The sequence below is a fragment of the Trematomus bernacchii genome, unplaced genomic scaffold (genome assembly GCF_902827165.1).
Source record: "Trematomus bernacchii unplaced genomic scaffold, fTreBer1.1, whole genome shotgun sequence".
NCBI classification, from domain to species: Eukaryota; Metazoa; Chordata; class Actinopteri; order Perciformes; family Nototheniidae; genus Trematomus; species Trematomus bernacchii.
The window spans coordinates 831,411-856,413 of record NW_022987828.1 but is presented as its reverse complement, the minus strand read 5'-3'; the positions used below and the strand labels follow the sequence as shown (position 1 = coordinate 856,413).

Here is a 25,003-nt window from a genome sequence, read left to right as displayed (position 1 = left end):
TACAGTTTGATCAACTGAATCCAGTGTAATGCATCTGTTGTCTATTTAGATGTGATCCCTTATTATCATTATGACTGTGAAATTAAGGTTAATTAGTGTTTAAAGTGATGACTACATGGAAAGTTCACCAAGAGGAGTGGTAGCATGGAGACAGTGTGGCTGCTGGTGTCTTTGGGTTAAGACTCCAGTAAACCCTGTCTGCACGGGAGCACAGAGAGAGAGAGAGAGGGCAGATCAGAGACAAAACAGTCATTAGCTTCCTGTAATGATGGAGAATAATACAGCAAGTGTGTGTGTGTGTGTGTGTGTGTGTGTGTGTGTGTGTGTGTGTGTGTGTGTGTGTGTGTGTGTGTGTGTGTGTGTGTGTGTGTGTGTGTGTGTGTGTGTGTGTGTGTGTGTGTGTGTGTGTGTGTATTCGACTGAATAACACCTGGGTTATGAGTGTCAATTGGGGGGGGGGGGGGGGGATTCCCATGCAGGCTCTTTAGGCTGTAGTGTAGGTCTTCCAAATTAAAGTCCCCATTAAGAGACAAGGCACACAAAGCAGTTATACTGCTTGCATATTGTTGGCAATAAAATACGTTATTCTGCTGTTCTGCACTCATACACATTGGTGTATGTGTACAAATAAACACCAAGAAGGTTCAGATTAATATGTTATCCTTTCAATATATACATCTATGAGTGTATTTTTTTAACTTTGTTTGAAAAACCTTAAAATATGTATTTACATTTGTTATACTTCATCGGAATAAATAGTTGATTGATCTATTTGCAAACACATTCCAAGGTAACTGGTCATTGAAACGCAATCCTATATTTGAACATATCCATGTACATGTGGTGTAGGGCTGCATGCTTCAAATTTAGTATAAAATGTAACACAAGCAAGAAGAATCCATTATCAGCTACTGCCCTCTTGTGGACAAACCCTAAAAATACCACAGTCATTTTGCCCTCCCCTAGTGCTCTAGGGTCAAATGAGTATGGATATTTTATATTGGTATAACAATATTTAATACTCAGACTTTGTATTTTATTACATCTGATACATTGTATATTAATAAGGGCTGTTTTGTGACCTGTAGGCAACTAACAAATAAAATGTGTAGCAGTTTGTAAATGCATTAATTCAAATGTATGCAATAATTATGTGAGCTCTATTGGGGGAAGCAGTACAAAAATATAGTTTATTTTTCATTATATGCTATATACATAGGCAATTTATGAGATAAAAATGTCAAGGTAAAGAATGTGCCTAATTTTAAATACAGTATTACATTAGGCTTTCTTAAAAGCACTTATTTTGAAAACAAACTGGTAAAAAAAAACACAATAAGGACAGAACCTTAAAATATTGTGAACCCAATGTTCAGTCATGTATAGGCCTACAGGCTTATAATTGGTCCAATACAAAGGTTGCTAAATTCGCACGTTTACTTAATTTGTTATGTTATTGAAGTTATTAGGGCTTAAAATAACCGACTCTATTTCTTTCTTTCTTCCATGAATTGTTTAAGCTTCTACTGAACTTCAACAGATATACAGAAGCAATACATTGTGCTTTAAAGTACGTTTATTATATTATATTATAACGGTTACCAGAAATTAATCTCATTGCTTGTCTAAACAATTTCCATCATGCGCGCCTCTAAATCCTTATACTGAGTCACCTAGCTGTTATACCTGACCACTCAATGGAAACCCACTCTCTCCCAGTAGGCTATGATATTTCAGTGTGTCTGACGGCCCGTGAATGCAGCATCACACCCTAATTTTTCCCAACATCCGGGACCTTTGAAGCCGCTAGTGTGTGTGGAAACTGGGTGAGGAGGGCAGTGGAGAGCGGTGGAAAGGCGGACTGATGACAGCTGTCAGTGTGGACAAAAACACTACTAATCTCTGACGAGAAGCCGAATGGCTCGCCCCTAAACCTCCAGGAGAAAAGGGACAACTCCTTGGCAGTATCGCGGGTTATTTAAAGGTGTCGCGAAGGTAACGTTATATTTTTGGGATAGGGAATAAGACGGGAGGATCAGTGCCAGTTTGCCCTGTCTGCCTCTCAGGAGAGTCGAGGTTAGCCCCACTGGCTATCCAAGCTAACTCCCAAGCTAAAGTGGTCAGCTAGCCTAGCCTTGACTCCCAGAGATTGTGTTCGGTGCTGGGGGTCATTGCTGTAGAAAGGACATGTGTGGATCCATGGTGTGGATATGTCTCGTTTTTGCTAAGCGCTAGCTTCAGCGGTAGTGGAGGAAGAACCTAGAAGGGTAGCTAACTTTTAAATAAGGGTTTTGTTAAGATGAAATGCTAGTTAGCACTCTTAGTTAGCTTACCATTGAACTGGCTAATTCTAGTCAACGTTAACGTCAGTATAATTAGCTATTGTTAGCTAAGGCTAACGGGGCATAAACCTTACTTTGGCGCAACTTTGCTAGCTAAGGTGAGTATATTACTATCCGTTTACCCTAATGGACATGGGACTGTAATGGAAGCTTTGGGAATGTTTGGAAAACCGACCGCGTAAGCGCCAATGACTCATAAAGTTAACCATAGCTGAAGTTGGATGATTAACATAAACTAATAGTAACGCATCAACCTGTTTTGAATTGACAAAGGATTATCCGTATTCATTTGTTTGTTAGCCAGCGTTTCTGAGGGGGTCACACTGGTTATTTTGAGCTATGGATCCAAGGGTTTCAGATCATCAAACGTCTTCAAGGAGTGCTCATGCTTCGCTTGGGTCCTCTGACTCAGCTGGGTCTCAAACTAGGCGTTTTCCCCCTGTCTTTACCAGCCAGCCACGGTGCTCTTTTGTCTGGGTGATCTGCAAACTTTGATATTTCCTGAACGTCTATCAAATACATATCATCTGGATGATGCAGAATACTGTAATACCATCTAATGATAATCATGTTTCAGATCAGTTAAAAATGTATAGCTTAATGTTCTTATACGATCCTTAGACCTCATTACCTGTTGTTTAATGTAATGTTATCTTTGCTATAAAGCTGCAGTTGTTCTGCATGCCATTTAAAGGCTGGTTCATGTCAGCCATAACTGATCCAAAGCTATGTAAGAGCCATTCATACGTGTGTTTGCATGAATGGAAACAAGAGATGAGTAGTGTTTTGGTTGTTAGAGAGATTAGAGTGCATAAAACCGTACACAATAAAATGTTGAAACTGGAGAATGGACCTGTGCTATTATGTTCATTCACACATGGCTTTGTTTAAGTACCATTCATAAGTGTTCTTTGTGTTTCTTGTTTATCCTCATAGGTGAAAACACACAGTTCTGTGTATCTTCTGGACTTACACATCATCGCTGGAGCTACAGTTGCAGGCAACATGGGGACACAAGGCTCTGGTAGAAAGCGTGCTCCACTGAAAGACCGCTTCTCAGCAGAAGATGAAGCCTTGAGTAGCATAGCCCGGGAGGTAAGAACAAACTCCATCACATGTCTTTTCCATTTTGGAACAAAGTACACTGGATCTAGGCCATATTCTTCATCATTGCTATATTCATGCATTGCTTAATCCATGCTAATATGATTTTCTAACTCAAATTGTCTTGATTATATTCATTTAGATAATGGGTTTAGGCATATGTAGAGGAATGATTTGTCAGTCTCAGATGGCCTTAATTTGTTCAGCAGCATCATCATATTTTCAACAAAAGGGAACATGGCTACTAGATTATTGGAACCATTATGTGCACTCAGGGTTGGCTGACACTGCACTGTGGATGGAAGATAAACCTTTTAAGATAAAATCTATGTGGAATGTATTTCCAAAGATAGATGTGTATATGTAGGCTGTTTCCGGGTGCATCTATAGTCCATGTTGTATCATTACCTTAACCAAAAGAGTGCTTTGATGAGTGTTATACTGTTTAATTGTGTCACGTTTTTCTTGAAATGTATGAAATTGTCATATTCGTAGATAGGGAAAACTAAACTATCCAAATAGATTTTGAGCATTTAACTTAGAATACTTTACAGTTTATTAGGATTTTTCTTTCAGACTTGTTGCTTTTGAGCACACCTGGATTATTTCTTGAAAACTGGGAGCAGGTTAGGAATTACATACAAAGTATAACCTAGTAGATAATATGTCAACACCCATGTTAAGTGAGACAGAAACAGGTAATTATTACGCTATCAATTATGTTGATTTGTAACGTGGTCAAAGTTGGGTCAGTGGGTTTTGGAAAGCTGCTTAAATGTGGATATTCAGGTCCTGCTGGATAATTTGAGTTTTAGCCAAAGTGAGTAGAGACAGCTGGTTTGGACCAGAGAGAGACTGACTTAACTTGTAGTGTTTTGGTTTGGGGGGGAAAAACACTGGCAGAGCAGAGAAGCAGCCTAGCCTGTAACGACATGCCCTGGGATTATTCCATTTTGTCAAACCGCAGGGCTGCCATTCCTTTGCCTTTCTTTCAGAGTGAGTTAACTAACATCATGAAATGGAAAGCTCAGTTTTCAGAGTTTAATGACCTTTATGCTAGTGAGGTGAAAAAGCCACCTTGTTTGAAAACTTTTGATTTTACATGTAGAAATAAAACACTGGTTAAAACTTCAAATTCATTAATATTTGCACTAAGAATGCTTGATCCATACAGTGCCTGCACTAAGCACAAGGCTCCATTTGCTCTCTTTATAGTCATGCAGGCCGATCATAGAAACATGAGTCATCTGACCCTCCCAGTCAGGTCCTAAATGTGAATCTCTTTGTGGAGCGAAGAAAGATTAGATCAACTGTTCAGGGAGTTCATTGGGTCAGTGTCTAACGTGTTGCCAATCAACACACTCCAAAACAAATATTCAAATCACAGCAGCCTTGTGTTGTCCGTTGCTGTTTAAGAAACAAGGTTCAAGCCTGCCTGTGCTTGGCACGGATCACTGCTGAGAATGACTGTGAATTTGAGCCTGCACCGTCACCAGCTCTCTCAGTTCTGAGGCCTCTTACATTACTGGGAGTCAAACCCTTTGAATACCAGCAGCTTGCTAAGAAATATTACAGTGTTAGAACTAGATGAACATCTCATACCTGTCGCCAATCATTGAAGCAATCATTGAGGGTGTGTGTGGAAGCTATAGTTCATAGTCTCCTATTTGTGATATCAACAGGTCATTATTGCAATGGAGAGTGAAACACTTTCATTTCCGTGTACGGTTAGGACACTGTTCAGACTTCAGAAAACAAAGCAGCTATTTAAGCTTCCTTCTGCAAATGATGGACAAGGACTATCACATTGTTCTGACTTCCTTCCTTGATAATGCAAGCTTTCTAACGGTATTTGGTTTTAGTTTTTTTTTTATACATTTAAAGTGTATTTTTTAGTTGTACTAAAAGCAAGCAATCAAGGACAGTCTAATGTATTTTTTATGTTGGACAAGGCACTCAAAGGTTAGTCATTTACACAGCGTAGAGCAGGGGAGTGAACCTAGAGTGACTGCACTGGCCTTTATTTAAAGCTATCTATGTGCTTAAAACAAATGTAATCAAATTATTAGGAGCCGCTTTTACCAACTTTAATGCTGCGGTGCCTTTTTGGTGATCAGTATGTAGGGAAAGTTGAGTTGAATTGGCAATAAGCAGTGTCTTTGTTGTTTGAACTGCCAGGGATTATTGGGGAGTTTATGTATTATTGAGGATGTGAAAGTATCCCATTCAAACACTTTCCATTGATATATCTATTGTAAGCTAGTTTCCTTTTTTCATTTGTAGAGTAATGAGCTCATACATACAGCAATAGTGACCAAAATAATGAAACTGGTCATGCTTTTTCTTACTTACAATTTGTCCTTTTATTGGTTTGTAATATTTGTTGAACACTGCACTTTTTGTTTCAGTTTTAAAATTGCAGTATACTGTTAAAATATTTGAATAGTTCCTTTTTCTGTTGATTACCTTTATCCTGAGGTCTTACTTTTTTAACCAACATTCTTTTACTTGCATATATTAAACACCAAAATGGATGAATCCATACATTTCATTGGAGCTACCCTAACAAGGGTATAATTATGAATTGATCGTACTTTCAGTGCATACACAATTCAGTGTTGGGAGGGTTCCAGGTGATCTCATGTTGGGTTTCTGGACTTTTATTGCTCAGAGTGCTGGAGGTGTGTGTGATGGTGAACTTCTGGTGCTCATGTTACCCCTCCTAGCCCCATGATACGGCTGGGGGCCGGACGGTCCGGGCTATAGATAGGACGGAGACAGAGAGCTCAGCTGTGCTGCTGTGAGAGCGGGTCACACTGTCAGACAGCTCGACAGGTGCAGAGCACAGGGACAGCCGTCGCTCTTCCTCATGTGCTCCCTCTTCTTCAGACAGCTTTACTTCCCTTTTCACATTGTATAAAGTTTCATTGTATGACCATAAGTTATACTCCAAAATCACACATAGCGGCCAATAGGAATTTCCCAAATTGCATGTAAGTTTGCAAAGCGCCATTTAAATGTCTGTGTTTTGGGGTTTCGGTTTGGTTTTCATGCAGTTTGTTTTCTTATCTTATTCACACACAAAAAGAATCACAATTATTTTATGATACACTATTTATTTTTTCATTCTTTCTCAGTGAAGAAAATGAAATTTAAAATATGGGTTTTATTCTGTCATTTGAAAGTCATGGTTTCACATTTTGGAAGGAAAGTTAAGTAAGATCAAAGTCTCATTATAAAACAAGATGGATACTATAGATAACTAAAACTATATTCTGTCTTAGTGCATACTGATCACTTCCTCCTCATGTTGATATCTAACTTAGCTTCAGTAACATGTTTGTCTGTTACTAAAATGTTTTTAACATTAACGAGGTTTAAAACTCCCTTTTACACAACACTAGGTGTTCAGGCAAAAAATAACATGAATTTGTGTGGTTGTTCCGCGTTATATAAAACAGTATTGCAGGCTAGTATTGAAAGAGGAATAGTCTATAACCCACAGGCCTTCTATTCTGGCAGAGCAGAAATTGCTGGAATGCTGACAGTGTTTGTCTGCAGCGAGATACTGTACACACCACACGCTGTATTTATGGACTGTCTTTTAGTAAGAGATAAAGGGCTAGGCTTCATGAGCAAGTGGGCCATTCTTTGTTGGTGGGATGTTCAGAATATGTAAGGAATGTAAATGGTATTACGGACTTAATGGAAGGATTGTCTGCAGTCACCTGTGTGACTCCTCAGGGCTGTGTGGGAGCTCGCCTAAATTAGCCTTCTGCTGAGGAACTCTGTAAAATTAGCTCTTGTTATATTCTGACTAGTCGCAGTCAAAATATGCAGTCACTATTCTCACAGGAGAGAGGATTGAGTTCACTTTGGCTTGTTTGTACTTCCTAATGTTAAGTTACTGTTGTTGCAAAATCGCCTCCATGTTTACCGACCCAGCATAACTACACTATTGTGTCGCTTTGTTTTCTCTTGATCCTGTTTCTCTGTCAGTTTGTTTGTGCACTACTGGCATCTCCCCTGTGAGGCCTTTAAATCAGCCCTCCTGAAACTGATGGTTAGCACATGTTGTTGGTGATGAGGCATCCCAAGCATTCACTGTGGACAGGACTTACAGAGCCGTGACTCACACACGAAACTGGTCTACAAGGGCACACAGGACAGAATGAACTCTGTTGTGCTGGACAGGGATGTGCTGAGTGGAACATTTTACAGAGGAAAAATAAAACTTCTCAGTGCTCTCAGGTGGATACAATATGTGGATGAGTCACTGTCTTTGAGTTACCTCAAATGTATCTTTGGCTTTTCTTAACTGCAGTTTCGTGATGGACTAAATATATGGTGATACCGGTGATGTATGTATATATATATTGGCCAACATTTTTGCTAGTTTCCTAGTTTTTCTCAAAGGAAACTATTTTCTATTACAGTAAATACATTTTGTGTCAGTAGAACAGGTATTATAGACTTGAATCATTATACTGATGCTTCACATGACTGCCCTTTCAAACAAGATTTCATATCCAAGAAAACAAAGCAGTCAACAATAAATTATTCAAACAATAAACTGTGCATCCATACCATAGATGAGAGCAACCCATCCAGGTACTTTCCCTCTACGTCGTTATAATGTCCTTTAACTGGTGGTAAATACAAATTCTGAGGTCTTTGCCAATCCCATAAAAAAAAATTATGAAAAGACTTACATTTTATATCTACACGGAGCCCTGATGTAATGGTCCATCAGGCAAACAATTACACATGTCATTGTACATCGGTGATTGGCGTCTATATGCCAGAATTAAAAGCAATAGATTTTTTTTTCAATCTAACGGTGGATGAGTGGCACACCCTTAAACTGGGATTTGTCAGTTTATATTTTAATGCAGCTTCTACATTCATTACCTCGACTTTTCATATTTTACAGTTTACTTCGAGGATTGACCTCATTAGCATAATAATTTGGCTGTGATGAGGTGTTTCCCAGACATGGTATCTATTGACAGACCGATTCTTTGTTTTCACCGGAAAGTGGGCGGGGCCATAATGTTGCCGTGCAGTGGCGTAGCCCTGTTCTTATCTATAAAGTCAATGTTATCATGAAAAGGTTTGTTGATAACGAACTAGTCCAGGAAGCTTGGTTCTTTTAGGTCTAGACAACCACACTTAAGCACACAAGGAATTCAACGTCGGCCTTTTCCACGTTTTCTAACAGGAAACCAATGACTTGAGTACTTCAATGTGATCCTGTGAATTCTCCAGTTTTTTTTAATGAAGCCCTTTGTGTTTATCCCTTGCGCTTGTTGGGGCGTGACTCAGGGAAAGGCTTGTTTATCATATTTCTTTCATGGCTAACAAGTGTGTTCATGTTTTGTTTCACAGGCGGAGGCGAGGCTTGCAGCGAAGCGGGCGGCTCGGGCCGAGGCCAGGGATATTCGAATGAGGGAGCTTGAACGGCAGCAAAAAGAGGTATACAACATGAAGCGGACGTGATTCGCTGAGATGCACTGTCACCATTATTCAACTCATCGAGCCAGTTTGTGTAAAGCCTCACAACTGCTGCTGTCAGCTGCAGATTCTACATGGAGATGGAACTTCATTTCTCCTATTTTTGTATTTGTTGAGCTGCTCTTCTGCCTTGATAGTCACCGGTGCAGAGAAGCTATTTGGCTTTATGCCTTGAGAAACACTTTTAGATATATCTGACTGTACAGATATCCACAGAAAAAGTGCTGCATGTCCACAGATGAAACCAAACGTTCTATTCTTGAAGTGAATGTCACCAAGTTTTTTAACGTTTCAGCATTTCTTTAAGTGAAGTATGATGTTTTTCCTGGCACTTCCTCCCTCTGTCCAGCGTTCTTACCACACGTCATCCAGCAGTAGCAACAAAAAATGGGGTCAGATCCACCAGTGGATGGTAGGCGAGAGTATTGCACTAACACAGCCTGTTGTGTGGGATTGAGTCCCAGTCAAGCCTGACCATAGAGCTACACTTGACTCACAGACAACACTGAACCTCACTGTGGAAATGTGCCGCAGCAGTGTGTTTGCTTTGGAGACACTGTAGTGTGTGGCTGTGTGTGTATTCGTAGCGCCACCATTGGCCTTTGACTTTATTTAGGTTGGGTGAGTCTGCATGCAAGAAGGTGGTTTGTGTTACTCCTCTAACTCCAGGCTACTTGGAAAGGATGGATGCTTTTGAATGTTTGTGAACAACTTTTGCATGGGATGAATCTTTATGCGTGTTGGTGTTTTTACAAGAAGCAGAGATGTTCATTTTGTGCCGTTATGTTGCCTTTTGGAAAAAAACAGAGACGACCAAAATGTGCAATATATAAGCTGTTGTTGTATATCATTAATCTCACTGCAGGATAACATTTTCAAATGTTTATAACAACCATTTGGTTATAAACATGATGACAGAAGTTGTTTTGCATGGTTTGGGCTTTTGAATAGCAACTGCTGAGTTTTGCAGCGACCTTACTCACCCCTGAGCCTCTCTACTTTCTCTCTATAATCTTTTCAAACTTGTCCTTCCTCCCTCCAGGCTGACTCAGACAAAGCCAGAGGCAGTAGTAGTAGTATATCCAGCAGCAGTCATCGCCGGGTCTGTATCTCCCCAACACACTTCCTCTTTGTCTGTCTGCATTTCCTTTCTTCTTTCCTCTTTAATTCTGCAGTTAGTAACTCATCACACATGTTCCTCTCTCTGTCTGCCTTTCTGCTGTGACTCCATGTTTCCACATGGGCAGGGGCTGGATGATGATGTCATGTCGGTCCGCAGCTACAGGGTGCGTAATGCATAATAAACCCCTGCCAGTTTTATTAAGACTGCTCTCTCCTAGATGTGATGTGAGAAAGCCATTGTTCTTCTTAGGAATGCACTTATTAAAGTACATTTGGGTGAAATACTTTTATTGGTAGTGTTCATTTGCGTCAGAGTCTAAAATAGTTGGCCAAGTTAAGATTTCCCCTTACCTTTGCTTCTGTTTTTTTATTTAAAGTCAACCTCATCATCAGTACGGGACGTTGGGTCAAAGAGTCGATCCAGTTCCCTTAGAAGAGATCCGTTGGTGCGTTATGTGTATGCATGTGTGTGAGATAATGTGTGGATTTTGGAAACTGACTGAATACCTGGAGTCTCAGCATGTAGTTCAGGTCTGGCTAACTTTATGGTGCTAAGCAGAATTCACTTGGATGGATGACCTAGGATGTGCTTAGAAGCAAAAACATGTGTTGATTTCATATTTCTTTCGTGTTTTCCACTCATCGATTTCTACGCAAGTTACCTTGGTCCCCTTTCATATCAGACATTCATTGATTATAGATGAAGTTATACCTAAAAGGAGATCACAAAACAATCATCTGTTTTTCCACATTGAATCTCTCCTTATCTTTCTAAAGGGAAATGCAGTCTTTCTGTAGGACACTACATTTGATTTAGAATTGTCATTTAGTGCATTTTTCACCTATATGTTGTCAAAACATACCAAAGCAGAAAGCCAGAGCTGTTTTCAGCACTATTACTTAGGGAATGTCTACAATAGTTGATACAGAAATGTGATGTTGCATTCTGTAAGAACGTTATACAAACCTTATAATGGGCACAGTGCCTCTAACAAAAGCTTTTGTACCTTTTACTGTGGCCTTGGTAGGGTGTACAAAACAAATGGTTTGATCTGTAGATGTGTTGGATGACTTGTTGCCTGTTGAACAACTAACCTATTGTTAGTGAGGAACACGTGTGTTGCCAGTAAACAGCTAACAGCAACCCAACAGCCTCTCAGGTATTTGATCTTCTGATTATAACTATTGTGACTCCTGTCCTCTCTTCAGTCTGATGCCCTCTCCACTAGCTCCGCCCTCAAGACTTCCCGCTCCACTGTATGTACCTGTGTGACGGTCATCTGTTTATCACTGCTTATACGCTTCTTCAAGTCATTTTGTATACTTGTTTCTTTTCCTTTTTTTAATCATTTTTCTCTGGGCTGATTAGAGTTCTGTGTACAATGACCTGCACGACCATAAAAGGTCTTCATCCAGCTCCTCGAGGAAGGACCTCCTGGTCAGTTTACCCCCGTACTGTTTTCTGCTGCCTTAAGCATGGAGGCAGTGGAGAGACTAATAATAGTGGCTTGCGGTGGTGATTTACTGTTGATCGACTTTACCCCTGATAAATATTGACTATTTGTTGTGAAGCAGATGTTGACCGATCCGTGTTGAATGTGTCTGAATAAGTTCTTAGTCTGACACTTGAGGATAAATATGTCATTGTTTGGTTGAGGTCATATTATGTCACTACCCTTCCAGGCTGGACTTTACCACGATCAAAGGAACTACACCAGCCTCACGAAGACCAAACCAACGCCTCCTTCCTCCACCTCCACTTCCACCTATACTCCTCGGGTCGGTCCCCCTGAAAGTCCTGTCCAACATTTTACACAAACAAGCTAATGTGGTTAAAGACACTCAGTGAAACCAGAGTCGGTTCAGGCAGTATATTCGTACCTGCATGGTCTAGTTTATTGGACATTTATATGCGTTACAGCTTGTTATATAACTGCGATAAGAGATATTGTTTGTGTTATAAAATAATCAAATAAAAGAGGGTCATTGTTTGCAGCTAGTGTAGCTCTCTATTATACAGATCTTGTGATCATTTGACTTTATGTAAAGGACTTGCTTTAGGTGGTTATCCTCCATCTGTATTAAAACAGTCGATAGGGACATCGTCACATGACCTCACTTCTCAACACTTTCCACCGTAAATGTAACGGTCAGCAAACATTTATCCTGTTTCCACTTTCCGCAGCTCTTTAGTCTCTCTCACTTCACATTCCCACTACAGCTTTCCTCTGTCCTCTAATCTGACATTTCCCTGATCCCATCCTCCCTGACAGGCCGCCACTTCCTCCTCCTCCACCACTGGCACGGCGCTGCCTCGTAGCTACAGCATGGTCAGTTTCTCTCTGCATGCCTCTGGTTACCTTCAGAATTTCACATTCTTCCTCTCTTGTGGCCACATACATCTGATAGGATGCCCAGGTTGGCGGGGACTTTATATATTTAGCTCCTGGACAAAGAACACTTGTTGGTGTCCAGACATTTGTGCTTCACTGAGATAAGGCAGAAGTTTGCATGAAGCCAGGGCTTTTGTTGTAGAGCACTGAAACAAATGGCCTACTTGAAGTTGGAAATACACAGTGTTTCTGTTTATTGAGTGGCCCAGATAAAAGTCAGTATACTAAATAAACTTAGCTACTACGTCAAAGACTCATGTGCCCTCTTGTGATCTGCTTCATTGTCTCCCACGTGTGACCTCAGGCCTCTATTGGCGACGACGCCGGCCTTTACGGCTCGGGGCAAAGTTCAAGAGCCGTAAGTTGTTCTGGGTGTTTGTTAAACAGCGTTTTAGTCACCACCACTGCAGCTAACTAGCGTGTTTTGCCTGTCCTGTCCTCCTCCCGCTACCACAGCCCTCTGAATTGAGCTGGTACTCCTCTGGAGCCGGCTCCACCCGCAGCAGCCCTGCGGTGAGCACCTAAAAACCACCGCCCTCCTGCATGGTTTCAACAAACACCACACGCTGGTGCCTTTCTATTAACACGCTTATCACACCCCCATGCCTCACTCCTGCTAGGGACATTTGTTGGTCAGCCATCCCGACCAACTTGCTTTAGGGATTAGCATTTTGAAATTGAAATAAAAGTGTGTGAATTGACGATTTTTAGTTTTAGCTATTGTAGCGAGGGAGATGTTGTCTTGTCTCCCTTAGCGCTGCTTTTGGCATATGGTCCTAATTGCATGAATTGGCATTACTTTAAAGGGGCCCTATTATGCTCATTTTCAGGATCATATTGTAATTTGTGTCTCTACTGGGACGTGTCTCCATGCTGTAATGTTCAAAAAGCGCTTTATTTTTCTCAGACTGCCTGTACTGCAGCACCTCTTTTCACCCTCTGTCTGAAACCAGAGCCCAGTCTGCTCTGATTGGTCAGCTGGCCGACTCTGTTGTGATTGATCAACCGCTTAGAGATGTCCTGCCCCTTAGCCTATCACTTACAATGTATTGGAGCACTAGCCAATAGAGATGACGCTATGTTCCGGAAGTAAACAAAGGAGTCCAACTAAGGTGTTTCAGGCAGGGGGGGGGGGGGGGGTTGTTGGAGAGAAACTCCTTCTGGCATGAACTGATGATTTTTAGCCTAGAAGACTATTTACATTCACAAAAACCTATATAACACATTACAGGAAAGGGAAAGCCCCAAAAAGCATAATAGGGCCCATGTAAGAGTTGCACCGTCTCGGGAGCAATCCAATATTCAGTTTAGCACAGTGCTACCTATTCTCTATAGATTGCTGTTTGAACAAGAAATGTGTGTGTGTGTGTGTCTGAGAACGCCTTTGGCATGCAGCCATCTTACATTACTTCAACTCCTCATCTTGTGTGTGTGTGTGTGTGTGTGTGTTTTTTATATGTACGTGTGCGTGTTCCTCTCAGTCTTCTTCAGATGATGACACTGTCAGCAGCGTGTCCCAGGAGCGCGTCAACCGAGGCCGCAGGGACAGTGTGGTGAGCTGTAGGGACTGATGCTGTACTACTAGTTGATAATCTAATAATCAAACCTTTTTTATTTTATTATAATAAGCTGCATAACAGCCTCAGATTAATACCTCATCATTTGTCACAACACAATCATGCGTTTTGAGTTCCCTTAATGCCTAATCTTTCATTCTATCCTGTTTTTTTCCTCCTACGATTCTTCATCTTTGGCTCTCTGTTATTCTTTATTTCTGTGCCCCTATCCCTCTCTTCTTCATCCTGCGTGTGTTCCGAGCAGTCGTCTGACTTCTCCGACATTAGTGAGTCGGCTGCTGATTATTTCAGCCGCACCAACCGAAGAGGCAGTATTGTGTCTGACCTCGATGATTTGAGCATTCCAGATCTTGACAGTGTAAGTTTTACGACAGCGGTTTGGAGAGTGCCGTGTGCAACCCCAGAGATGCATGATTAAAAATAACACTTGGTTTTCAAAACTCATACCACAGTGTGTTTTGATTGACTCTACATAAGTGGTGTAAGCACAGCTGGTTTGGCTGCCGTGTTGCATGGATGTGGAAAATCTTCTTTAATGGAGTGTGAATCACTCAGTGTTACATTGCTTGTTTGGTTGTCAACTCTTTATGGTCTGTGAACATGCAGCACTTATCACAGCCGTGTATTAACTCTTGGACTAACTCCCTGATTTACAGACGAAGAAACGGCTCCAGGCATGACGCGTGATCTCAAAATAATCTTTTATCTATGTTTGAATATTTCTTCTCTTTCTTTCAGCTGGATGAAAAATGTGACAAGCAGTATTCAGATTTTAGTCGGGTGAGTGCACCATCATTTATGCTTTTTACTTTTACTCAAACAGGCAATGAAGCAGTCAGTGGGTTTAATCTCATACTGAACTATAAATAGATTTGTATGCCACATTAGGCAGCTACCAAGTAACCACAACACAAAAGTATTATCTGGGTTTTATACACAAAGTTTAGTAGCAAAACACTTGAACACATGACAGGAGGATTTCAATTTGGCGGGATCAATTAAAAGTAGGGGTTTGTTGGTACTTAGTCAGTGTACTACAGAAGATGGCCGTCTTCAAACCTGGATATCAGTTTATTTTCTATGCTTAATTTAGCACATTTCCACCTCTTAAACCTGAAAGCATTTTCAGAAGAATAACAGAAGCCTGTATCTCTGTTATTAAAAGCACCAGAATCCTTTGACAACATTTTTTTACTGCGCAGATCACAGAGATTAAAAGGTCAACCTTCTTCTTCTTGTCTATTAACAACTGGAAGAGCTTTTACATACACAAGTCAGCATTCAAACACAGAGGCTTCCATAAAAGATGCATCATCAGGTTGCTGGTTAACCACCGCCTCGATCGGTTAGTTAGTTTAATTGTGTGACTTTGATTCATCTCAAACCAACCACGTAAAACACGAAAGTACCTCACAGTACCGCTTCAAGCGATCAGTGGCTATCACTTTGAGAGCCCGGCGGCATCACATGATGTCCAAGTTGTGAATGTGTTGCATTGTGTTTTCTTTCCTGACTAATGTTCTGTGGTTCTCTGTCTTCTCAGCCATCTTCCCGATGCGCCACCCCAGGCCTCTCAGTGGCCACGTTGGCGTCGCTGGGCGGCTCGTCGTCACGGCGGGGCAGCACGGACACAGGGAGCATCTATGACGCCGACACCAGTCTGAGTGAACTTAGGGTAAGGTGTACCACACACACACACTGTCACCCTTCTATTACTGCAGCTGAATAAACTGAAAAAAAATAGCATGTGGATTCAATTTGACTTGCTGTAGTTGCCATCAATCACATTATCATCAAGCTAAAATGCTAATTCACATGTTCTGTATACATCTGTCCCTTCTTCATATGAAGCTCCCACAGCGTTTCTTCTGTTGTGTCCTCCCTGCTGTTTCTGCTTCTTTCTTTACGGATGTGACATGTTTCCTGAGATGTTCCTTATTTCTGGGTGCGCTGGTCATGTGTCTGCCAGCTGGATTGTTTTTGCAGCACGGGTGCTTTGTTATCTCTCCTTGATACCCCCCCCCCCCCCCCCTGACTCTCTGATACCCCGGTTCACCCCAACCATTCCTCCCATCTGCTCTACAGGATATCTATGAACTTAAGGACCAGATTCAGGATGTAGAAGGGCGGTACATGCAAGGGCTTAAAGAGCTGAAGGTAGAGGGGCTTGAGCTCGCAGCATGCCTTCTCTTTTTCTCTGGGAGCAGTATGGCACCACTAACCCCCCCCCCCCCTCCAGAACCCCACTCATACCCCCCCTCCTGTAGCTCCTAACACCACAGCCCTGTCTTTGCGTGCTCCCAGTCTGAATTGCGTAATGGTCCTTCTTTTTGCATGATCTTCCCTCCACTTCCTGTTTTGATCCAACTCACTGCTTGTGGCCTGACACGAAGACACTCCCACAATTCCACTGGGTTCAAAGTTGTCCGAAGAAGAGTTAAAATGCTCCACCTGCTGACAGATAACAGTCATGCTTTACAATCTAAAGTTCTCTCCACCCAGGCCACAGTGTTGGATGGCCTTCTGGCTGTCCCTTTCACTTTCTCATTCTCTTAGAAAGTGTGTATCTTATAGATACAAGTAGTTTACTAACCAATTAGTCCTGGCTTGTTCTTGGTAGAGTTTGACATTAGATCTTATTGTCCACTTTTAGTTCTCTCTTTCAGATCCCTTTTTCACACCATCGCCTTGTTTCACTAAAGAAATTGACTCAAGGCATTCTTATAACTGCAGGATTAACTCGCACCACATTATTAGTCCTCCATTTAAAATAGAATGATACCACAAATGGGCTAGAATGATGTCTTACATTGGGAAACACAAAGATACGTGTTTAGTGTGTGTTACATTTGTCATTATTAAACCAGAAACCCCACCTGGTGCATGTTCTGTAGGTGAGCTGTGCTTTGAACCCGTTTACTCTGCTTATTAACATGCTCCAACCTTTTATCAGGAGTCACTTGCAGAGGTGGAGGAGAAGTATAAGAAAGCCATGGTATCGAACGCACAGCTGGACAACGACAAAGGCAACTTCATCTACCAGGTGGACACACTAAAGGACGTCATCGAGGAGATGGAGGAACAAATGTCCGAGATGAAGAGGGAGCTGGAAGACAAGTCAAAGGTAATGCATCTGTCAAAGAAAGCTTATTCTAAATCAATTTCATTAAGGTACACGTACAAATGATCATATGTCCATGTTTCCAGGACCTAGAAAGACAAAAGCACACGTGTACGGTCCTGCAGCATAAACAGGACGAGCTGAAAGAGGGAATCCGCCAGAGAGATGAGCTTATAGAGGTAAGACACTAGAAGTACAGCTGTTTCTGCCAGCGTGACCACATCACACTGCTCTCCCTCAGCACTGTGAAAGGTGTCGCTGCCTCTGAGCAGGCTGCAGAGGAGCCTCTGTTCTGCAGGAACTTGATAAGGATTGATTGGCACCGGCCTGCCTCTGAGGGTCCTCCCTTTTCCCTTCTGACATTTAGCTCCGTTTCCTATCTGACGCTGAACACTATCATTCATTGCTTTCTCAGCAGTTTCTCCTCAATCGAGTCTCTTCTTACCCTGTTTCACCTGCTCCTATCTCTCATTTGTGTATCTCATATCAGGGTTTCCGTTTCCAAGATAAGTCAGCCGGCCCGATTGTCCTGGGCAAATGGGAGGATTTCTGGTCAAATATGATCTGTGTTTTTGTAACTACTGCTGCCTCAGGTTGAGCCGTTGACCCATGTTTGGTCCTTACTGCAGCGGCCAAGGTTCAAATCTGACCTGGGCCCCTTTGCTGCATATCGCCCACTCGCTCTTCTCCATTTCTGTCTATCTGCAGTTCAAATAGAATTAAAAGCCCCCAAAATGATCCTTATAAAAATGTAAACATTTGATCAGCAGGCTAAATAAAGAATGATATCACACTTTATGTGATATTTCTGTTGAAAAGCAGGTTGCTTTTGCTTATACATTAAATTCCAAATCGAGGCAGGCTACATGGAGGATGTGGACCCTTTGCAGAGCAAACGTTAATATTTGCCAGTCTCTCTCTCTCTTATTTACATTTTTCACATGAGGGTCCTTTAAACAGAAGTTGCCAATATACAGAACTCTAACAGACTTCATGGCAATGAGAATACTGACAGTTTCTTTCTCTACATTTATTTAGTATGTTGCTGAGCTTAAGTGACTCAATCCCAAGCATACTGTAGTTTCTAGTTGTTAACTTACCCACATTACCAAACTAAGTAAATAAAGCACATTTCACAGAACTCGGTCCAAAAACAGCCAGTTAAAACATTCTGCTAAAGACCCTCTTTGTTACGTCTTTAATAACTGAAGGGAGATTTTCCCGGTTAAGAAAAGCAGTAATCCCAGGACAACGGAGACCCTGATGTGTCTGTGTTTATGTACATATTCCCTTCTTTTGTCTTTGTTCCATTCAATATTTCCTATTCTCTTCTTATCCTGTATTGTGTCGTCTCTCCACGCCGCTCCAGGAGAGCCAGCGAATGCAGACTAAGTTAGACGCCCTCACCAGAGAGGTGTTTGACCTGCAGGAAACCATAAACTGGAAGGACAAAAAGATCGGGGTAGGAGGTCCCCTCGGGTGCTCTGACAGAGCACGGGGGGCAAAAGAGGGTTGGGCTTTTCCCCGACCTTTTAGACATGGTTTTACCCACCTCTTTTGCCTCTCATGCTGTCTCTGCATGATGGAGACCCTTTAGGCTTTACCTGGACATATTTACTCTCACAGTTTGGAATTGTGCATGTCCAAATAACAGGTTTTGGTTTGGATCCTGTGACCCCGGCTAACAATGCAAGCGCACCAGCACCATGTAGAAGCTTACTGTGACATAACACATGTAGGATAATCAAGTGAATTACAAATGTAAAGAAGTATTATCCACATATTCAGGCACGATATGCATGTTACACTTGTGGATCTGTTCATTAGTTAGGTGATAGAGGTCTAAGTAAATAAAGCATAATGATTATATGGTTAATTTGAGAAAGTCAAACCGATCTACCTCCCAACATCTTCCTTCTCTTTCCTCCTCCACACCTTTGAACTTTGTCATCTGTGTGTTTGTTTCTACATCCTCGATGTGCATGTGTGTGCACGGTGATGTCCTCCTGTAGCACGTGGTGTTGCATGTCTGTCCTCCAGAGTCCTTCCAACTTCTCCTCTGCCTCTTTCTCCTCTTCCTCTCCGTGTGTGTGGCCAGGCCCTAGAGAGGCAGAAAGAGTACTTTGATTGCATTAGGAGTGAGAGAGACGAGCTCAGAGATGAGCTTTCTGACATCAAGGGGAAGGCCAAAGCAGGAGAGGTACGTCTTCCTTAAGGAAAACAAAAGATTATAAAATGAGTTGCTGGCCAAAATCAACTTTGTATGTATTTTTCTGTTGGAACTAAACAAGTTAATGCCGTCAGACCTTCTATTGTGTTGCACTTCTGCTTCTTTGTTTTCATTTCATTTTATGTTTCAATACTTGCTGGTTTTCCCTAAGCCACCTGACCCTGTCTGCAGTGTACTATGTGACATTAAGGCTGGATGTGTTATTTATTAAGTGTATTGTCAATTCAAATGGTGTCGTTTTGCATATGACTGTACAACAGATATAGAATGCTTTTCTAAAACGGAGACTCGACATATAGTGAAAGTATTCTGACAAAAAATGTATTGATTAGGAAAGTCCTGACGCATGCTGCTTTCAAATAATACAAAGTGTTTTTATGTTGGACCTTTAGGGTTTGGTTAATGCACCTCCAGGAGTGTACATTTAAAAAAAATGTTGTCGACATTTCAATATACTACAATATACTATATAGCAGCAACCGATAATTAACTGGTATATGTTGTAGCAGATACAATAACCACTGCTACTTTTATAAGTGTGTATATGCTACAAAAATCATGAGAATTACATCTTATTACTACTTAAATGTTATCTGTGTCATCATAGATAGCTCCTGTGGCATCATGCTGCTGGTAGAGATGAAAGGCTGCTTGATCTCTGCCTCAAAGTCCACAAAAGTTCAGCTAATTTTAAGATGCATAGCTAATTGAGCCGTTACCTGCAAAAACAAAGTATTCTTTAACTCACTCATAATAATATTTCTTAAGCATAACTAACAACATATAGCTGTACAGAGCAGACTGTCTGTGAGTTAGGGTAGGGCAGGGAGTTAGGATAGGGCAGGGAGTTAGGATAGGGCAGGGAGTTAGGATAGGGCAGGGAGTTAGGATAGGGCAGGGAGTTAGGATAGGGCAGGGAGTTAGGATAGGGCAGGGAGTTGGGATAGGGCAGGGAGTTGGGATAGGGCAGGGAGTTGGGATAGGGCAGGGAGTTGGGATAGGGCAGGGAGTTAGGATAGGGCAGGGAGTTAGGATAGGGCAGGGAGTTGGGATAGGGCAGGGAGTTGGGATAGGGCAGGGAGTTGGGATAGGGCAGGGAGTTGGGATAGGGCAGGGAGTTGGGATAGGGCAGGGAGTTGGGATAGGGCAGGGAGTTGGGATAGGGCAGGGAGTTAGGATAGGGCAGGGAGTTAGGATAGGGCAGGGAGTTGGGATAGGGCAGGGAGTTGGGATAGGGCAGGGAGTTAGGATAGGGCAGGGAGTTGGGATAGGGCAGGGAGTTGGGATAGGGCAGGGAGTTGGGATAGGGCAGGGAGTTGGGATAGGGCAGGGAGTTAGGATAGGGCAGGGAGTTGGGATAGGGCAGGAAGTTGGCTGGGAGCAGCGCGGTCGAAGAAGTCACATCTCAGTGAGATCATGTTCTGCGCTCCCTCTCTGGCAGATTCTCCAGTATTTTACAGGACTCTAGTAAAATATACCCTCACTGCTCTGTGGCCTCTCTGATCCAAAGTCCACTGTGTGTGTATGGAGCTCATCCTCATATCAACTGTGACCTAGAGAGCAGAGAAATCACAACTCAGCCATGCTCCACATTATTATTAGACGTCGATAATATGCTGAAATTAAATAATTATAACGCCAATTGATAACTTCATTATCAGCCAGTCATATATTGGCCATCTATATATTGTGCATCCCTACATTTGACCAAACATAGACCAATGACTTTTCAGTACTTTGTGCAGACCCTTGTTATTTATTTTAGGCTGTACTTTTGCAAGGGTTTACCTAATCAAATCAAATTCAATTCAATATTCCAAAAGATTGCACATAAAATTAAATGAATAAAAATAAGGCAGTCAATTAAAGGGAAAACAAAAACATATTCATTTAAAATGTTAGTATACATTTTAAAAAGGATATTCCGGTATGCAACCATCTTACTACTACTGTAGGTAAAGGCTTCACAAAAACAAAAATTCAATAAGAAATGTAAATGTCTTAAGTGAACTACAAATACCCTTTTAACAGAATAACATCTATTCCTCACGTTGGGTACCTTTTTTTAACATACCTGTTAACAGATTTTCACATGGACACTCTTCAACCTCTGACACACAGATGACTTTATGCTTATATTATCTTTGCAGTTTAACAATACTTATAGGACAACATTACAAAGCATGTAAGGTAATAAATAGGTGGTTTCTTTTGGATTTTCTCCACAAAGTCGGCTATGTTTGGTGGGGGGGGTTTGTGTTATACAAGAAGTGAGCCGGTCCTCAGTAACGCGTGTTCTCTCGCCACAGAAACACGGGCTGGTCATCATCCCCGACGGAACACCCAATGGAGATGTGAACCACGAGCCTCTGTCCTCGGGGATCACGGTGGTCTCCCAGGAGGCCGCGCAGGTGCTGGAGTCTGCCGGGGAGGGTCCTTTGGGTGAGTCACGGAAAGCATTCTGTTTACACACGTTCCTAAATCTAAGAGGTGTGTAAAGCAAGAACGAGTCCTTACACCTGGGAAATGCTAGCAGGTGGCTAACAGAGACTTTTAAATACCAACACAGCTAACATTAGCCACCTTTAGCTTGGCGGTGGTGATGTGAAGTCATATGACCGTGATGTAGTTAGTTTGTAGCCTAATGGTAGCCTTTTTCTCTCAGCTGTTGCATTTACACTTTAACATTTGAGTGTGTGTTAAAATCTTAATGTGTGGAGATTACACATCAAGTCAAACAAGTCATAAAAATGTGTTTGCCACTAATCTTATTTTCTGATATACACAAATACAATCTTTGTTAGCCCTTGCGAGCTAACTTCCAGGTTGGCCGAATATATAGTCATCCCTGCAACACTTCATTTAGACGCAAGACATTTATAAACAAGTGACTGTGTTTTAGCACGCTGGACACACTCCAGTTCACTCAGCTTGACTTCTTAAATTGCCTGAGCTTAATGTGTTTTCCATCTTGTCCGTAGATGTCAGGCTACGTAAGTTGGCGGAGGAGAAAGATGAACTGTTGGCTCAGATCAGGAAGCTGAAGAACCAGCTGGAGGAGGAGAGGCAGAAACACTCAAAGATGGACAGCGCATACACAGACGGAGAGAGGATGGAGAACGGTACAGACCTGCACATCATCGAGATGCAGAGTAAGTTGGTCCAGCACAACAACACATTTGAACACTTCTTTTTGTATTTTTTTAAACTCACCGGTTGGTGTTTCTGTCTGCAGGAGATTCCAACAGACAGATGAGTGAATACAAATTCAAGCTTTCTAAAGCAGAACAGGAATTAGGAACAATGGAACAAAATGTAAGTGAAAAGAAAAGGTCTTTTCAAACAGATTTCTAAAAGTAGTACATTTCTGGGCTCTAATTCATCAAGTCTTTCTTTTATGTGTCCGTTTTCCAGATAAACAGACTTGAAGGGCAAGTGTCCAGGTACAAGGCATCAGCAGATAGTTCAGAGAAAGTAGAAGACGAACTAAAAACAGAAAAACGGCGACTTCAACGAGAGGTAAAGACTTGGACTTTGTCAAATGAAACGGTAAAAGAAGAAGTTTAGAGTGTAACATCCCCCCCTCTGTTCCCCCGCAGCTGCGCATGGCTCTGGATAAGAACGAGGAGATGGAGATGACCAACAACCACCTAGTGAAGCGTCTGGAGAAGATGAAGGCCAACAGGAACGCCCTCCTGTCGCAGCAGTGAGGCAAGGCAGCGTCACCACAGAAGCCCTTAAACTCGCACCTCAGACCTCTGACTGCCATATTGTGTCTGGAGCACATTTCCATTTTTAGCTGTAACACTTTTGAGATTTGTAGCTAACCAAAAACACTTTAAAAACGAAAAACAAGGTGTAGCACAGGCGACAAACGGAACTGTCTTCTCTTTTTTTTTTTTTTAACGGAAGCGTTGGTTTTGCCTGGCAAGCCGCCGCTGCTTTGGGAGGAATGACTCAGAAACAAACTAATAAAACTATTAAGTTGCTGGGAGATACATCCGAGGGAATCTCTAATCACTACTTAATGTTCAGAGCTTTGTACTGCATCTTGTTATCCACAGATCTTCACTCTCTGGCTGGGTGCTTGGCTGTACTCTTTGTTTGTTTTTGATAAGTTGCATGAATGAATATTATGATGCTTTTTAAACTTTTCAACTCTCACGGCTGCTCCGCCCCGCCGCACCTTCCCGGCTTCCCCTCACAGTGAAGTGCCTTTTCACACTCGGAGATCGGGGGTCCGCACGGCTCCACGAATAAAAACAATAATCGTTTTAACAGGTACAGAATGATGTATTTAAAAAAAGGTGCAGTCATTATTTGAAATGTATGTAGAACCAACTGTGTCTGCTGCGGTTTCATTGAACATTTTCAAATATTTAAAAGATTTCTTGAGAATAAATGTGTAATTTACAGAACTGTGTATACAATCTGAATCCTTTATTTTGTTCAGTGTGCAGTTTTGCTTTTTACCGTTGTAGTATCATTATACTCTGTATTGTTCATTTTGCATTGGTTTCCGGAAAATGAACCCTCAGTTGCTATTTCATAAGACAGGAAAATACTTTTGCAGGTTCTTCATTTAAAGCGGGCATATTATGCTGTAGCTAGCTCCACCCGCAGCAGCCCTGCGGTGAGCACCTAAAAACCACCGCCCTCCTGCATGGTTTCAACAAACACCACACGCTGGTGCCTTTCTATTAACACGCTTATCACACCCCCATGCCTCACTCCTGCTAGGGACATGTGTTGGTCAGCCATCTCGAAGTGACTACCTCTTGCTTTAGGGAACAGCATTGTTCATTGACATTAAAAGGGGTGAAATTAGGTATTTATTTTGCAGTTCTGCAAGTTGTTTTAACAAAGCCGAGGTTGTCTTGTTTCACTTAGCGCTGTTTTTGACTTATGGTCCTAATTGCATTAATTGGCATTACTTTGAAGGGGCCCTATGATGCTCATTTTCAGGTTCATATTTGTATGTTGTGCCTCTGTGACATGTCTCCATGCTTTAATGTTCAAAAAGCTCTTTATTTTCCTCATACTGCCTGTGCTGCAGCACCTCTTTTCACCCTCTGTCTGAAACCAGAGCCCAGTCTGCTCTGATTGGTTAGCTGGCCTGCTCTGTTGTGATTGGTCAACCCCTTTAGAGATGTCCCGCACCTTACATAGTGATGTCACTAAGTTACGGAAGTAAACAAAGGAGTCCAATGGAGGCGTTTCAGGCACTGGGAGTGTGTGGGAGAGAAACTCCCTCTGGAGGGAACTTTGGGATTTTAGTCTTTGCAGAACATTGAAATGCACAATAACCTATAACACACTACAGGAAATGGAAAACCCCAAAAAGCCTACTGTAATACAGGTTCCTTCAATTTTCCAGGCTTAAATGTGTTACAAACGTATGATTACATTAAAGTCCATAAAGTGGAACAATTAGCTGCGGTGTTTATTTCCTCCCCACCGAGCGCTAATCCTCCACACTTCCTGTGTCTTAGACTGAAATGTAGCTGCAGTAAAAGCCCAGCTAATGTGCTGGCACTGTGCCGGTAACCTTATGGGATGTGTGACCCTGATTCACTTTTTCCTGGCTGCCTCTCCCAGGT

The 25,003-nt window shown here is 41.9% G+C and overlaps 1 protein-coding gene across 4 annotated transcripts; it reads left to right on the top strand.

Annotated features, from left to right (window-relative positions):
- The first annotated feature begins 1,732 nt into the window (after positions 1–1,732).
- lrrfip2 (leucine rich repeat (in FLII) interacting protein 2) lies at positions 1,733–23,823 on the top strand. Of its 4 annotated transcripts, XM_034152281.1 has the most exons (27): positions 1,733–1,995; positions 3,279–3,437; positions 8,835–8,921; positions 9,310–9,372; positions 10,003–10,062; positions 10,208–10,246; positions 10,460–10,528; positions 11,292–11,339; positions 11,452–11,520; positions 11,766–11,861; positions 12,356–12,412; positions 12,780–12,833; positions 12,932–12,988; positions 13,957–14,028; positions 14,297–14,410; positions 14,791–14,832; positions 15,596–15,727; positions 16,138–16,209; positions 17,006–17,176; positions 17,260–17,352; positions 18,543–18,635; positions 19,272–19,373; positions 21,713–21,845; positions 22,385–22,555; positions 22,639–22,718; positions 22,818–22,922; positions 23,003–23,823. In XM_034152281.1, exons 2-27 carry the CDS (start codon positions 3,348–3,350, stop codon positions 23,111–23,113), a joined length of 2,280 nt encoding a protein of 759 aa, XP_034008172.1. In that variant the 5' UTR covers positions 1,733–1,995; positions 3,279–3,347; the 3' UTR covers positions 23,114–23,823. The 4 variants fall into 4 exon arrangements, with proteins under 4 accessions (XP_034008172.1, XP_034008168.1, XP_034008170.1 ...); XM_034152277.1 differs by lacking the exons at positions 9,310–9,372; positions 10,003–10,062; positions 10,208–10,246; ... (9 more) ...; positions 18,543–18,635; positions 19,272–19,373 and having other exon boundaries at positions 1,734–1,995; XM_034152278.1 differs by lacking the exons at positions 1,733–1,995; positions 9,310–9,372; positions 10,003–10,062; ... (10 more) ...; positions 18,543–18,635; positions 19,272–19,373 and adding an exon at positions 2,094–2,267 and having other exon boundaries at positions 23,003–23,366.
- Positions 23,824–25,003: the final 1,180 nt, after the last annotated feature.

Bases quoted from the DNA above. Each gene is read 5' to 3' on its own strand.
- lrrfip2 (XM_034152281.1), top strand. From the start codon at position 3,348: ATGGGGACACAAGGCTCTGGTAGAAAGCGTGCTCCACTGAAAGACCGC. The intron at 10,063-10,207 runs GTCTGTATCTCC...CCACATGGGCAG, and splicing joins CCAGCAGCAGTCATCGCCGG to GGGCTGGATGATGATGTCAT. The intron at 11,521-11,765 runs GTCAGTTTACCC...CTACCCTTCCAG, and splicing joins CCTCGAGGAAGGACCTCCTG to GCTGGACTTTACCACGATCA.